This window comes from Sorex araneus, chromosome 1 (assembly GCF_027595985.1).
Source record: "Sorex araneus isolate mSorAra2 chromosome 1, mSorAra2.pri, whole genome shotgun sequence".
NCBI lineage: Eukaryota > Metazoa > Chordata > Mammalia > Eulipotyphla > Soricidae > Sorex > Sorex araneus.
The window spans coordinates 257,053,371-257,069,918 of NC_073302.1; the positions used below are offsets into that span (position 1 = coordinate 257,053,371).

Genomic DNA, 16,548 nt, shown 5'->3' on the forward strand with positions numbered 1-16,548 from the left:
AGTTTATCTGTTTTCTCATGGATAAGAATTTTATACAATGAATGTTCTCAACAGTGAAAAGTGAGAAAGTAAAAGTCAACTTGATGTAGCTGGGCCTCCTAGCAATTGTTTCCAAAACTAACTGAGAAATTGAACTCTAGGCCAGAAAAATAAGACACTGGAAGTGTTTCGGTGGAGGTGAGGAGGGGGAGAGGAGCACTATGCCAAAATTGAATTAATTTAATTGGTTGTTTGAAATCTCACCTGCATGAGGCATAGCCCGTCAACTAGATCATGGAAATGGCTGGGGAGGAGGAGACACAAACACATGCCTGGGGCACAGTAGTGGGAATACGCTCCCCTCACCTGTGCCCGAGCAGCAAAGGAGCATTTCTCTCACACATCCACGTGGTCAGAAGGCCAAGGAAAGCTGAAGGGACAGCTAGCCACTGGGCTATGGGTCTGGAGCCCCAGAGACAGACTACAGAGCTGAAAACCTCCAAACAGGATGGCCTCTTGGTATCTGTATTGCAAACTGCAATGCCCAGAAATAGAGAGTGAGAGTAAGAAGGAAAGCGCCTGTCATAAAGGCAGGAGGGATACTGGGAACATTCTGTCACTGTCACTGTCATCCCGTTGCTCATCAATTTGTTCGAGCGGGCACCAGTAACGTCTCTTGTGAGACTTATTGTTACTGTCTTTGGCATATCCAATACGCCACGGGTAGCTTGCCAGGCTCTGCCGTGCGGGCTAGATACTCTCGATCGCTTGCTGGGCTCTCCAAGAGGGGCGGAGGAATCGAACACAGGTCGGCCCTGTGAAAGGCAAACGCCCTACCCGCTGTGCTACAGCTCCAGCCCCTATTGGTGGTGGAAAATGTACACTGGTGGAGGGATCGGTGTTCGGTCATTTTAGAACTGAAACTCAATCATGAAAGCTTTGTAAATGTATCTCATGATTCAAGAGGGAGAGATGGAGGGAGGGAGGGGAGGAAGGAAGGAAGGAAGGAAGGAAGGAAGGAAGGAAGGAAGGAAGGAAGGAAGGAAGGAAGGAAGGAAGGAAGGAAGGAAGGAAGGAAGGAAGGAAGGAAGGAAGGAAGGAAGAAGCAAGGATCATAAATCACTCAGGAGCTCAAGGGCCTACATAGGAATTAAAACAGTTTCACAGTAACAAAAGGTATGAAAATGACTCCTGTCATTATCATCTTATCGGTGTAAAAATAACAGTCCAGATTCCTAGCAGTATATACATATATGTGCATATATATAATATGTCTGTGTGTGAGCATACATACACAAGCACAAAAATCTATTTTCTCAAAAATAAAGTTCTTTTTGATCGCAGAATGTCTCCAGATGACACACCCTCGCCTGACCCACTCAGCAGACTCTACTGGCCAGCCCTGGAAACCCTGCATAAGCTAGGGAAGTAACAAAAATGTGATCTAGCATTGTACTTTCAGCCTCTAAACATAATATTTACTTAATGTAATTTTATCATCTTTCCAAACTGTAGAAATTCAGTTGGGTAACCACTTGGTTACCCAAACAGTCATAGAAATAATCAAGTTTGATTGATGATACCTTTAGTTCTCGTTCTAAAAAACAAGTTTATTTACTTAAAGGCTAGTTAGAGCATTAATATTTCTTATGCATTTTCAAAGCATCAAGTGCAAAATGTCATTACTATTTGCCAAGATATAATATTAATGCCTAAATCCCAAAGCAAATTCAAAGGCTAAAACCTTATCAAAAGCATGTGTGACACTAAGTCCTCACAACTTCCCTGGAGAAACCTATAAATTTGGAGCCTGTCTTTATTAGAGGCACCTTTTTCCAGTGCAATTAAAACATAGTAGCATGACAGAATCCTTATAGAGGTAATAAAAAAGTATTTCTTCCTCCAGAGCATAAAGAAGTGATGGTCAGTTTGAACCTTCTATAGTGGCAACCATTTGCCAAATTACTCAGAACCCTCCTCAGAAAAGCCATGATCCTTCACTCGCTAATTAAATGAATCAATGCTTTAATCATACTCGAGACAACTAATCTACTTCAATCCTGATAATCCAATTATCTAATTCTGGTAAATTAAAGTTTAAAATCAGTGAATACAAACAAATAGATCCACTATAATGAAGTTCAAAACAGTTTGTTTTCCTATTCAGAAGTGTTTATTATGTGAAATTCAAGAATTAAAATGCAGTACTGTGCCAAGGTTTCCTAAGCCAGTACTAATGCATTTTCTGTTGTAATTTAGTGAATTCAGGCTTCTTGGATTTAGAATGCTACACTGAGGCAGTTTCTCCTCATCTTAGAACAGCCCAGTCTTTGCTCACCTTACTTGGGGCTCCCGAGGCGCATTTCACCTCCTCTTACACACGTATGTGTCACTCCAAAGAGGACAGAGACAATGTTGGTGCACTATCTTAAGGCCCTCGGTTACCTGACTTACTGCCACAAATGAACAGGAGTTGAGCAAGTGAATGTCTTAGAAATGTGAAAACACAAAGTGGAAACATATTTTTATTAAAGCGCATTTACTTAGTATGACCCAGTGATTTCAACAGCAAATAACAAATCACTGTCATCCCGTTGCTCATCGATTTGCTCGAGCAGGCACCAGTAACATCTCCATTGTGAGAGTTGTTGTTACTGTTTTTGAATATACCATGGGTAGCTTGCCAGGCTCTGCCGTGCGGGAGAGATACTCTCGGTAGCTTGCCGGGGTCTCCGAGAGGGACAGAGGAATTGAACCCAGGTCGGCCACGTGCAAGGCAAACGCCGTACCTGCTGTCATAATAAATCATAAAGATAAAATGCAATAGCTACCACCTGCTACTAGAAGATGCAATCACCAGTCACCAATCCTCTATTATCTTCTAAGCACAAAATATTTACTTCAAATAACAATATATGCAAAAAAAAAAGTGGAAGAGAAAGAACTTTTTAATCCCATTTGATTTTATCAGCAAGCCTATAGTGAAGGAATTCATCCCATGAGACAAATTCAGGTTCAGAGGGTCAAAATCAGAAACGAAATAAAACAGACTGTGAATCACTAAGTCCAAAACACAAATGCTTTAGCCTAAACCCCTAATGCTAACTTGTGACATTTTGGCTATTATTAAGGAACAAAAGCAATTAATGCTAGAGAGCAAAATACAGAAGCCAACTATATAAGTAGCTGGGAAAAAAAAAAAGCACAGAACTGAGTGATTTCTACATCTGAACATCAGACTGCCAAAACATAAGACATGTTTAAAAATTAAGCATCACTTGAGTCAGTCTTAAAAAAAAAAATACTGCAGAGTGACTGATCTGGTAGATTACAGAAGTAAAGCATTAATAACTTAAATTGCCTGGCCATAGCAGAAATACCTAATGAAAACTATGGTCCATTAAGCTCTTTTTCTCTAACCGAATTCTATCTTAAATTCCATCAAGATCATCGTTAGTCTTTCTGTGTTCCTTCGCCAGTTTCCCTTTCATAGTTTTCATCCAATCCATTTATTCATATTTTTTATATGACTGGTCAAAGTCATTTGTTGTTCCATGAAATAAATTGCTTCTGTGTGCCAGTCATAGTTTCTTAGACATTTAGTCATTACTTCCACCCACAGATTTCATGTTTCCCAAGAAAATTGGCAGCCATGTAGAAGCTTAATGCGCCTTTCAATAACTACATTCATAATGTGTTACAAGATAATTTCATCCATTGAGAAACTCATGTTTAAGATATGCCTCTGAGCCACTATTATGTATCCTGACGAAGGAAGTAAGAGTAAAATCAATCTCACTTTTCTATAACACAAACATTACCTCAATGTATAAATGACATTAAAAATCAATAACCCTCTTAATTCACTAACAAGAAAAGATGCCTTACAGTGAGTAGACCAACAAATCAGTGTTTCTTAGCAGTGTGAGCGAAGAAACAAAATTCACAAATTAGAAAATGAGAAATATTTAAACACACTTGTAATACTGTGCCTGCGAAGTCAGAGATAGTACAGGGGTAAGGTGCTTAGTCCCACCAAACCTCACCAAAAGTGATCTCTGAGCACAGAGACAGAAGTGAGCCATGAGCACTGCTGAGTGTAGACAAATAAATGAAACCACACACACAGTATATATGCATATATGAATACATATACATATTTATATACATATATTTATATGTATATAAATGAAACCACACACATATTCATATATATTCATATAAAATATATTCATATATAATATATAAATATACATTCTTATATGTATATATACATTATATATTATATACATAATACATATAAATATATATTATATGTGTTTATATACATATACTTATATGTACATAAATGAAACCACACACATATAAATTCATATATATTCATATATAATATATAAATATACATTCTTGTGTGTATATATACATTATATATATTATACACACATATATACAGATACACACTATATGTTTAATTATACATTTGATACACGTGAAAGTCCTCCAGTTACAGCTGCCCAACGACTTAAGTACTTCATTAGACAAATACATTGTTTTCCACCCTGCAACATGTTGCAGCATTATTTTTCAAATTGACAGTTTTACTTACTGTCTTGGAAGCAGTATTAATGTACTGCATCACCATTTCTTTTTTGATACTGAAGTCCTTTTCCCGCAATGGTGCCTTTTTATCTTCATTTAAATTCATATCTTCCTGGAAAACACAATTAAAAAGCCTCATTTTAGAATCCAAGCAGGGCAGCAAGGCTCTATGCACTATGAACAAAAGATCAATAATTTGTGACTAAAGCAGCATTAATTGTTCTGGAATAATTTACGTGCAGGTCTGCTTAAAGAACAGAGAAGGGAGCTGGAAGTACAGAGAAGAAATACAGATCACTTTAACAAGTGAAATAGCTGCAAAACATTTTTAATTTATAGACTAGTAAAATTATGCTTGCATAAATGTATACGGTTGAGGAGTCCTGACTTTTGTAAGATCATTAAAAGTCACAATACAGCACACAGGTTTATAAGTTGTACCTGAAGCATTTGTATTTGAGGGGGGGGAAAGGGGGGGAACATTTCAAGGATCAAAACACCGAAAGGTGAAAACCAGGAATTACTCAAGTGGTGGAGCAATGCATGTTTAAAGCTCTGGGTTCTATTCCCTGTGTTCCTGGTCCCTGCCTTCAGGAAGATTAGGAGCTGCCCCACAGCAGACTGAATCAGGTCCACATCTTGGAATACTAGGCTCATGGTAGAACATGTGCCTAGAATCTAGTGCAAGGCCCAGAGTTTGATCATAGTCCTTGCAAAAAATTCCCCATCACTGCTGTATCTGGCCCAAGCACTGCTGGATGGAATCTTTATAAATATACATTTTAATTAAGAAGTAAATAAAGCAACCACTGTGCAGATTTTGATAGGTGGTTGTAGCCACCAAATATCTACTTCCAATTCAAAAAAAAAAAAAGATTTAATAAAAACTTCTCTACCCCTATTAAAAATATTAAAAATATTAAAAATATTTATAAAAATATTCTAAATCTCATAGAAAGCTGTGCTCATAAAAGTAGCCCCACCAAAAATCTAGTTTTTCTTAGCACCAATTAAAATAAGAGCTTAGGAAGCTTAACTCTCATTACAGCCTTTATTCTAACTAAAAATACCACCTTAATATATACACATATATCTGTCAATTGCAACCAAGATATACAAAGTTGCTTAAGGTAATGTCACCAATATCATCACAGAAAAGGTCCCTGATTTAACCCCCAAGAACAATTACCAAATCACCTTGAAGAGACACCACTGAGAGACTCCCAGAGCACAGGGTGAGGATAAAGGACCCACGGTGCTTCGGCGACTGCACTAAAGAGGGTGCGGAGAACATTCACACGCAGTTGGACACAGGCGCAAATAGAGAAAGCTGTGAAGGCAGTGATGTGGGTGGGCCCGTCGTTCAAACCAACCTGAGGCCCTAGGAAGGGTCGACAGACGGAATGAAGGCTTTAGCCCTTGATCCATATGAAGCCGACAGCACAGCAGGCAATAGAGAAAATGCCCTAGAATACACTGGCCACTCCCTCCACCACCAGGGAGCTTAAATTACAGGTGAGGGTCACAGCGAGACTGCTTTGTCCCAGAACGGGACTCACACAGGACATGGCAGTGCTGTGAACACAACCCAGCACCAGTACCCCAGCACATTCCCAATAGCAGTTGGTCTTTGCCACACCCCCACTGTTCGTGCTGCAAAGCAGCAGCTAACATCCCAAGCACCACCAGGTGTGGCCGAAACAAAAACAGAAGGCTGAAAAATGCAAACTGGTAATCCAAATCAATAACAATATTTTAAAGGCCAAATTGCTATTTCAGAATAAATATTTTCACCAAGGCATTGAAAGATAGAAGAGGGGGGTTAAAGCACTTGCCTTACGTGCGGCAAACCCCAGTTTTGATCCCACGCACCACAGGTCCCCTCTAAGAGTGATCCCTGAGAACAGAGCCAAGAGTATGTTCTGAGCACAGCCAGGTGTGGCCCAAAGGGCAAGAAACACAAATACACACACACACACAAAAAAAAAAAAAAGGAACAAAGATGAACATTAATATAATAATGAAGGGATCAATACAACAGGAAGATTTAACAATTGTTAACACAGCCAACAACCAAATATATAACGCAAGTAGTAAAAGGGAGCCATTGACTTAACACAATAATAGTAAGGAACCTAACACCCCAATTACAACAATGGATAGATTACCAAGACAGAAAATCAACAAAAACAAAAAACTAGACGACTTGATAATACACATTTTTCTCATGTGCCCACAGAACATTATCAAGGGCAAACTGTGTTGGAACACAAAACAAATTTCAGTAAAATTATAAAGAGATACTGTAGATGAGTGAAAATAAAAACACAACTAATCAAACCTATAGGATGGAGGAAAATTTATGCAACCTCAGGAAACGCAAATCTGGTAAGAAATCTAAGCTTTACCTAATTTAAAAGATAAAAGAAAATAAAAGCAAGTAAAAAGAAGAAAAGAATTAAAATTTGGTCCAACAGATACTATAAACATACACAGTATTATAACTTTATAATGACAATTATATGGCAACAAATTGGACAGTCTAGAAGAAATGATCAAATCCCAAAAATCATACGTTATTGCAATCAGGAAGAAATTTTTTTTAAACTGAACAGACTACTGTGAATCAGAAAACTTAATAATCAAGTCTTCCACACACACCACACACATACCACACACGTACCACACACGTACCACACACACACACACACACACACACACACACACACAAACCAAAACAAACCAAAAAGTTTCGCTGGTGAATTCTACCATACTTTTAAAAAATATCAGTTCTCCTCTCTGTACCCCCAGATGTAGCTCAAACCTCACCCCAATCCATGGCAAAAAGAATACCAATCCTCCTCAGTGCTTCCATCAAAGTGAGTGACAGAAAGGAAAAAAAATTCCCAAATACATTCTCCGAAGGCAGTTGTCCTGAATTTAAAATCATTCAAGAATATTACAAAAAGGAAATATAGATGTGAGCCCATGTGAACACTGATATGAAAAACTTCAATAAAATACTAGTCAACTCAGTTCACACATATATTAAAAGAATCATACCATGATCGAGAGGGATTTATTCCAGGAATGAAACATTAGTTCAATATATGTAAATCAATAAATGTGATATACCACATCATTAAAAAAGGACAAAAATCTTACTATCCCAAAGGACCTAGAAAAAGTACTTGATAAAAATTAGCATCTTTTATATTAAAATTTAAAATATGTATAGAAGGAACACACTTCATCAGAATTAAGCCACAGATAATAAACCCATGGCCAGCACAACACAAAATGATAAAAACCTGAAAGCTTGTCCACACTCACCATTAATATTCAATATAGTATTGAAAGTCCTATCAACAGCAATTAGACAAGATGAAGATCTAAAAGAAATTCAAGTTGAACAGGAAGAAAAACTACCACTATTAGTTGCTGACATATTATGCATAGAAAATGCCAAGTTCTGCTTTTAAGAAAGCTATCAGAACTATTAAATCATAACTAAGCGGCAGGCCACGAAATTTATAAAAATCTGATGCATTTCTATATACAAACAATAAAGCAGCAGTAAAGAAAAATAATCCTGTTTAAATTTGCATGAAAAACAATGAAAGGGACGGGAGGACACTTTGACAAGCTGGTATGATTGCTTTACTGCAGGAGGTCCAGGGTTGACCCCCAACAAATGGCCTCCCAATTACTCTAAGAAGTGATGTCCGGGGACCACAGAGATAGTACAGCAGGTAAAGTGCGTGCCTAGCACGTGGTCCATCAGGGTTCAATTCCCAGATATCCATATGGTCCTCTGAGCACCGCCAGGAGTGATTCCTGAATGTAGAGCCAGGATAAAGCCCTGAGCACCACCAGGTGTGTGCCCCCCCCACTCCCCACCCCCACTAAAGAAATCAGAAGTAGACTCTGAGCACTGCTGAATATGGCAGCCGATCAAAGTTCAATCTTCAGCATCCCGTAGGTCCTCAGCACCACCCGGGAGTAATTCCCGAGTGCAGAGCCAAGAGTAAACCCTGAGCATTGTTGGATATGGACCAACACCCCCACCCCCTCGCCCAAACATAAGTAATGGGATCCATGATAATGAACTAGACATATCTTTGGGTACTTGATATCAACAGATGAACAACAATAGGTAATTACAACAAACTGAAGTTTCTTGGCAATGAAACCTGAATCAAGACAGAAATGGGGGCCAAAGAAAGAGTAAAGATGAGGTGTTTGTCTTGCATGCTCTTGACCCAGCTTGGATCCCCAGTGCCACATATGGTCCCCCCAGACTCCACCAGTAGTGATCCCGAATAAAGAATAGGAATAAGCACAAAGCACCACACGGTGAGACTCAAAACCAAGAAGCAAATATTAAGATGTAAACACATCATTTGTCACGCAAAGGTTAAGTATACAAAATATATGAAGCGCTCAAAAAGAAAGTGACCCAATTTTTAAAATGAGTCAATAATTGGAATAAACTCTTCCCCAAACGAGACCTACAGATGGCTAATGGGAACATTAAAAACACTAAAAGCTAGTATTCAAAAGTTAAAAAAAAAAAAAACTCAAGAGTTGAAAAGAATGTAGAGAGCAAGGAATTTTTGTACATTGTTAGTGGGAATCTAAATTATGTCATTATTAAGAAAAGCAATATGGATAGTTTTTTTTTTAAATATACAGACAGAAAATCCCTATGTTGCAATTATCCAACTTCTGGCTCTTTGCCCCCCAAATTTTTTTTAAAATCTAAGATATATTTGCCCTCATGGATTTTTGCTGTGTTATTTATAATAGCCATGCACTGGAAAAAAAAAACTTTTATGTCTGTCTGTAGACAGATTGATGGATTTTTTTATAATGTGGTATACCAACACAAAGCAATACTATTCAGCAATAAAAATAAATGAAGTCTTACCATTCGCAACAAATGGATGGACATAGACATTATTATGCTAACTAAAATATGCTAAGAAAAACATGATCTCACTCATCTGTAATATATACATAAAACAAACTGATGAGCCAAATTAAATAGAAATAAACTTCCAGATTTCAAGATCAAATTAGCAGTTACCAAAAAAAAGAACAGGTTAGAGTGGAGCAAAAGGGCTTAAGGATAATTAAAGGACTGAATTTTATCTGGTGGGCATAAATTAGGATATACAAATGCTCAATTTTTTTAATTTTATTGTTGTTTAGATAACAGGTTACAACAGGGTGAACATTTATAGCTTTTGATGTCATAAGTTACTGCACCTTCACCACCAAATGCGCCCAAGACACATCATTTTTCATTTCATATTTTATTTTCATATTTCATTTCTAATTCACTTGGTCCTTTCCCCATCTCCTACCCTGCCCCATCCCACCCCCCCCCACCACCCACTTGGTAATCTCAGTTTCATCATCAATGGCCAAGGGTTTGTCATCATTTGAGTGAAATTATCCAGTATTTGTCCTTCTCCCCTTATTCACTTAACATGACGCTCTCCAGTTCCAGCCAAGTTTCCATCCAGCAAACCAAAATTTCATTTTTCTTTATAGCTGCATAATATTCCACTGTGTATATATGCCAGAATTTTATCCATTCATCTGTTGTACATTTGGGTTGTTTCCATGTCCTGGGTATTATACTTATCGCTGCAATAAATAGTGTGCATGTATTTTTTGGAATCCAATATTTTAGGTTCTTGGGGTAAATGCCAAGAAGTAGAAAGGTCTAGATCATACAGAAGCGCTATTATTCCTTTTCTGGGAAGTCTCCATACTGTTTTCCATAGAGGTTGAGAAGATGGCTTTCCCAAGTGAATAAAAGTTTTTTTTTCGCCACACCTTCCGCCAACAAAGCTCCCCATTTTTCTAATATGTGCATTCACACGAGTGTAAACTCGTTTTGTTTTGCATTTCCCTGATAAGTACAAATGAACACTTTTTCATATGCCTATACTGGCTGTCCATAAGGTGATAAGAACGACTCTTTGAGGGAGTCTTTTCATCACCTTCTCCTATTTTTGGATGGAATTATTATTGGTGTTTTAGTCATTGAGCTTTGTAATGTTTATTATATATTTTATGTACTGACCCTTTATCAGCTGTAAGGAGAGTAAATATTTTCTCCCACCCAGCTGGATGTCCTTATTTTAGCCTGAGTTTCTTTCACTGTGCAAATGCTCTTTAATTTGAGCAGTCCCATTTGTATGTGCTTGGTTTGGGTTCTTAGTCAATGGAATCAAATAATTGAAGATATCTATGAGATCCATATCCTAAAGAGTTCTCTCAATGCTTTCCTTTATATATCTTGTGGACTTTGGGTCTAATATTGAAATCTTCAATCCACTTTGAGCTAACTTTTATATGCAGGATGAGATAGGGACCCTGTTTTATTGTTTTGCATGTGGCTACCCAGTTTTCTCAACACCACTTATTGGAGCATTTTCCTAAAGCCACATCATATAACCAACTACTTTATCATAAGCTGCCGATAAATAAGAGGATTTCAATGAGATAAACCCTTACATTTATCTCATTCCATTCTAGTGGTCTGAAATTCTGCCCTTATTTCAGTGCCAAATAGTCTTTCTTACTCTAGCTTTGTATTATAAAGTTCTGGGATGCAATATTCCATTTCTTAGAGTTGCTTTGACTGACTATGCAGGAGCTCCAAGATTCCATGAACATTAAAACATTTGTTCTCAATCCCTAGATATGTAAATGAAATTTTGATGAGTATTGCATTGATTCTATATGATGCTTTGCTATGACATGTCAATTTTTTAATTTTATTTTATTTTTATAAAGTAGTTCACAATATTTGAATACATTTAATATCCGAACACCAATCCCACCACCATATTTTTGATGTTTTCCTCCCAAATCCTAACCTCTGCCCCAGACACATAAATTTTTTTTTTTTTGGCATCACAGCTGGCGATGCACAGGAGTTACATCTGGCGGTGCTCAGGGGACCATATCAGATGCTGGAAATCAAACCCAGGTCAGCCACATGCAAGGCAAACACCCTACCCAATGTGCTATCACTCCAGCCCCAACACATTAATTTTTAATGATAAACTTAAATATAATTTACACTACAATGCTGCTTCATTTAAAAAAAAGAAAGTAGAAGAAGAAGATGATCAAGTTTTAGTGGCCTAAGAGGCTGTTCTTAACTATGAAAGTCCAAGACAGTCATGGCTGACAAAGACAGTCCAAAGAAATTTTCTCAATCAAGTCAGGGAATAGTCCCTGAACACCACAACATATGGCCAAATAAAATAAATAAATTAAATTAAAAGGAAAATTATTTATCCTAATAGCCCTGGATTGTGATATGCAATGCAATATACCTAAATATATATCAACTCTACATGCACTTAAATGTATCCATAAAAATCCAGATTTGGGGTCATCATGAAGCCCAACAAGTTAAATTTCTTCCAAGTTTTATAAGGGTAACATAATTCACTGTCACTATATAGCTTATACCTTTAGCTGACTCAGGTTTTGGCTACCAAAATCTTCAACCACTTAAGTCAAAATTCTCTTCATTTCACCTTGATATAAATATTTAAAATCTCAGAAGCTGTTCCATTTGACACTAATAAAAGGTAGTAATTAGCAATGACACTCTTAGCTGTTCTATTTAGAAATATATTGTTAAATGAATAATGGTTTGTTTTTTCCCTTTCTTTTCCTGTCTAAATCAGTGTCTTATCACAACCTAAGATACATTTTGAATGTGTTGTAGAAAAGAGAAAGGCGTCTTTTTTGCCATGGTGACTGAGGTGATTCTACCAAATTTACAGGTGTGCTAGAAATTCTACAACACATGAATTAGTTCTATACAAAAACAGTCCTATAACTGAACTAAGCCATATCCCCACGCCGGCTGAGAAGAAATATCCTTCTTTCTCAGGAAGAAACTCGGTGTGGCGTTAACCATAGTATGATGTCCATTAAGCTGACACGGACCTGGTGGCGTGGGAATGGGATACAAGGGAATAAATTATTATGTACTTGGAACAGCGGGACGCTGGTGGAATCTCTAGCTGGGGCCGATACCAGCGTATTACTTTTGGTTCCAGAAACTGCTTGCAGACATTCTACCAGACTATCAACTAAGCCAGAGCCCCACGCCGGCTGATGACGGGAAATAACCATCTTTTTTGGTTTGTTTTCCCTTTATCAGGCAGCGTGGTGATTACTAAACAGGCGTGAACTCGGTGGCGCAGGACGAGGGGGGAAAAGAATAGAAAAGTTATGTAACAAACAGCGGGAATTAATATCTCTACATTCTCAGCAATGGAGAGCCATCAAATGCTTCCTTGACAGTGGTACTGTCTTTTCTTTTTGGGGGGGAAACCCTAGCAACAATAGTGAATTATGTGTTGAAACATGGACTGTAACCAAGATAAAGCATAAATGAAGTGAAACTTATCACTTACAAGGGCGGGGACTGGGGGGGCGGGAGGGGGCGGGAGGTATAATGGGGTGGTTGGTGATGGAATATGGGCACGGGTGAAGGGAAGGGTGTTTGAGTATTGTATAACTGACATAATCCTGAGAACTATGTAACCCTCCACAAGGTGATTCAATAAAATTTAAATTAACAAAAAAAAACAGTCCTATAACCCACACAGATATACATACATTTAAAAAACAGAGCATTGAGACCACAGACAGAGGTATATAGATACACGCACACACATACATATTACACACACACACACACACATCATATAAACCTTGCCTTGCATGTGACCGACCCTGGTTGGATATCCTATTACACATGGCCTCTTACAATGCCAACTGCAACCCTGGAGGTCTTCAAACACCTTCAAACACCATCAAAATGACCCAAGTGGAACTGAGTCATTCTGTAATTTAAGTACTACCAGGTAAACCAAAAATCTAAAAACAATAGTAAGCAGATTTTGAAAGAAAAGCATCATAGTTATAAAAGCTTAGTGTATAATACAGTTAGATATAAAATGGGTTATGTGAATTGTCATATATTTTATATGGTTTGGTTTTAATATAAACTGATTTTTTTCCAAAATCCAACTACTATTGAGAGAGAGTAAAAAGGAATGTGCCTGCCACAGAGGCAGGAAGTGGGATGGGGTGGGGGTGTTGGGAGGGACACTGGGGACATTGGTGGTGGAAAATGTGCGCTGGTGGAGGGATGGGTGCTCAACCATTGTATGAATGAAATGTAATCATGAAAGTTTGTAACTATATCTCACGGTGATCCAATAAGAAAATAAAGTAAAAATAATTTTTAAAAATTCAATTGCTCTGTAAATTAGTTATGCATCCTAGACTTGGGACTCATTGTTGGGGTTGTTGGTTTGTTTTTAGCTTTAACAACATTTGTGTTCCATTTCCGAAATTTAGGTACTCCTTTGCAGTATTTGAATCAGAGCCAAGACCTCTACTCAAATTTCACACTGCACAGTTTCACTTCCTGTTACTGAGTGGAGACGGGGAAAGAGGGGAAAGAGTCATTCCCAGTCTAATCCCTCAGAAACTCCCCTGGCGGCCAGCTCAGCATCAACGCTTCCTGAACTCGCACACGACAAAATCACCAAGACTACTCCATCCAGCTAGATGATCAGATTTGAAGGAATGATAACAGAGCTTGGAGGACAGGCAACATCTTAGGGATTTCATAGTCCTGAAGCCAGTTTTGCATGAGGCATCAAAGAAACTTCTTTAAAAGACAAAGACAAATTTTCCAACACTTGGCCTTGAGCATGGCATTTGCTCATAGCAAGTACAGTTATCTCTACTAGAGATACTTTCTTGAAAGCTTTGCTTACTCCCAGCTTGCAGAGGGATTTTATACATTTTCAATAATGAATTTTCATTTATATTGGACATACCATGTCTGATCAGTTTTTATATCCATAGTTTTTATTGTAATCTTATAAATATTAAAGCGGTGTCCATAATATTTGATAAAATACATTTATAACTTTATAGGCCTAGTCAGATTTCCCCTTTAAATTTTAAATTCTCTTCACTCTTACTAAATTTTACATTTGTAGCATTTACCTATTTCATGTAAATTTTAAAATGTATTGGCACAGGATTATTCATAAACTTTAATTTAATATCTCTAAAAAGAATCTTGGGAAAAATTACTTTATTGACTTATCATTGACTTATAATTTTATAGAATTTTATCAGCTCTTTTCATCTATATACATCCTATATATCTATATGTATCTTTTATCTATACGTACTATATATATTAAAAAAAAAAAAAATCAGGCAGATTTAATGGTACAGTGGGTTAGGCGCTTGCTTTGCACATCGAACCTGGAGTCAGATTCGATTCCCAGCACCTCATATGATCACCTGAGTATCACCAGGAGTAATTCCTGAGTGCAGAATCAGGAGTAATCCTGAATATCGCCAGGTATGGCCCCTAAACTAAAATAATAATAATAATAATATTTAACAAAAAAAGCTATCTCCCAAATGTTGGATAAAAAATGGGGGTAAGGGGGAGAGTGAAAAACAAGGTTATAACAAAATTTCATTCCATGGGAAGGTGTCTTGAGAGGATTCTTGGGAAACGGGAGGGAAGTGGGATCTTTGTGACGGGTGTGGCACTGAATGATCTATGCATGAAAAGTATGAATAACAGTATTGTAAATTACAGAACCTCAATGAAAAATGCTTTAAAAATACAGAGGAAATGAAAAATAATATTACATAATATAGAATCAAGTACATAATTCTGCAAACCTTTCAGGAACATTCACTAGAATGGGGATGGTGGCACCACTGCAATGATCCTATATAAGGCAGTAACCTGAGGTACAGCTATGGAGTAAAAGGGCACTTGTTCGCTGCAAAAAGGTGAATTTACAGATAGTGCTAAGGGTTTCAATGATTCTGGAAAAAAGGTGGGTAAAGACTAAATTTGGGAACCTTTGAATGTGGTTTAAGAAAATGGCTAGAAAGAGGAAAAATCTGAATTTATAAATGAAGCAATAAAAAGGCAACATTAGTATGTATAATAAACTGCAGGATTTTGAGAAAAGTTTCGGATTATGGATAAAAAACTAAAAGAAGAGAAGAAACAACTAAAAGAAGAGAAGAAAACCTAATGAGGCACTGGCCTTTAACTTCTGAGAAATCAAGACCTCAGAAAATATAGTAATAGCTTTTCTCTAGAAGATAAACATATTTGATGTTAAATTTCAGCTTAGTTAAACATCTTCCAAGGCTAGTGGAGTTGGGAAAAGAGGGTGGTTAGAGGCTTAGGGTAGTCAGGCATCTTCATTTAGCAAGCCCTGAACTTCAAGGAAAACCATTAACATGAGACACTAAGCTTCACAATGTCTAAGCGCCACATAATACAGTAAGACAAGCTCAAACTATTTAAAATATCTGAAATCACTGGTTGTAAGAGGCTTAAAAACTGATGCCAAGGCTGCCAGTCTAGTGCAGTTTCCAGGTTAATTATAAGGAGCCCCTTGTGAACAAGTCACCAATTTTACTTAGTTTTAAATCTGCTGAAGATGTTCCTATCTGATATCTCCATTGTCTTAGGTCAGGATCCCTAGAGGCAGCGCCTCAGACAAGAAAGAATTCAGGTAATGATTGAAGGGAATGCTTTCAGGATGAGGAATGACATCAACTATGGACAGCAGTGAGGAATAAGAAAGTGTGTCTTCAGCAGATTTTTCACTTCCCCTTGAATTGCATCACCTACAAAGAGAGATCTGTGTACACAGTCCAACGTCAATCAGACATTGGCTATAAGACTTGAATTCCCTCCGCCCATCTCTGGATAAAGGTGAGACTGTGAGCCACTTTGAGCCAACATCTAACTTCTGCTCCACTGCACTAACTTCTGCACTCACTGGCCAAAAGGTCTGAGAAAGGGACGAACAAGTCCACTATAATTCAGTGTTCCTCAGCCTCTTTCTACCCACAGAC

At 37.6% G+C, this 16,548-nt stretch overlaps 1 protein-coding gene across 4 annotated transcripts in view; it reads right to left on the bottom strand.

Annotated features, from left to right (window-relative positions):
• DIAPH3 (diaphanous related formin 3) overlaps positions 1 to 16,548 on the bottom strand; it is a 517,599-nt gene that overhangs the window by 427,809 nt on the left and 73,242 nt on the right. For 3 of the 4 annotated variants that reach the window (XM_004603995.2, XM_055141217.1, XM_055141208.1), the window contains one exon: positions 4,586 to 4,690. The exons of the other annotated variant lie outside the window; for it this stretch is intronic. In XM_004603995.2, the coding sequence (XP_004604052.1) occupies positions 4,586 to 4,690 (105 nt within the window). The remainder of the gene's footprint in view (positions 1 to 4,585; positions 4,691 to 16,548) is intronic. 4 annotated transcript variants of the gene reach the window in all.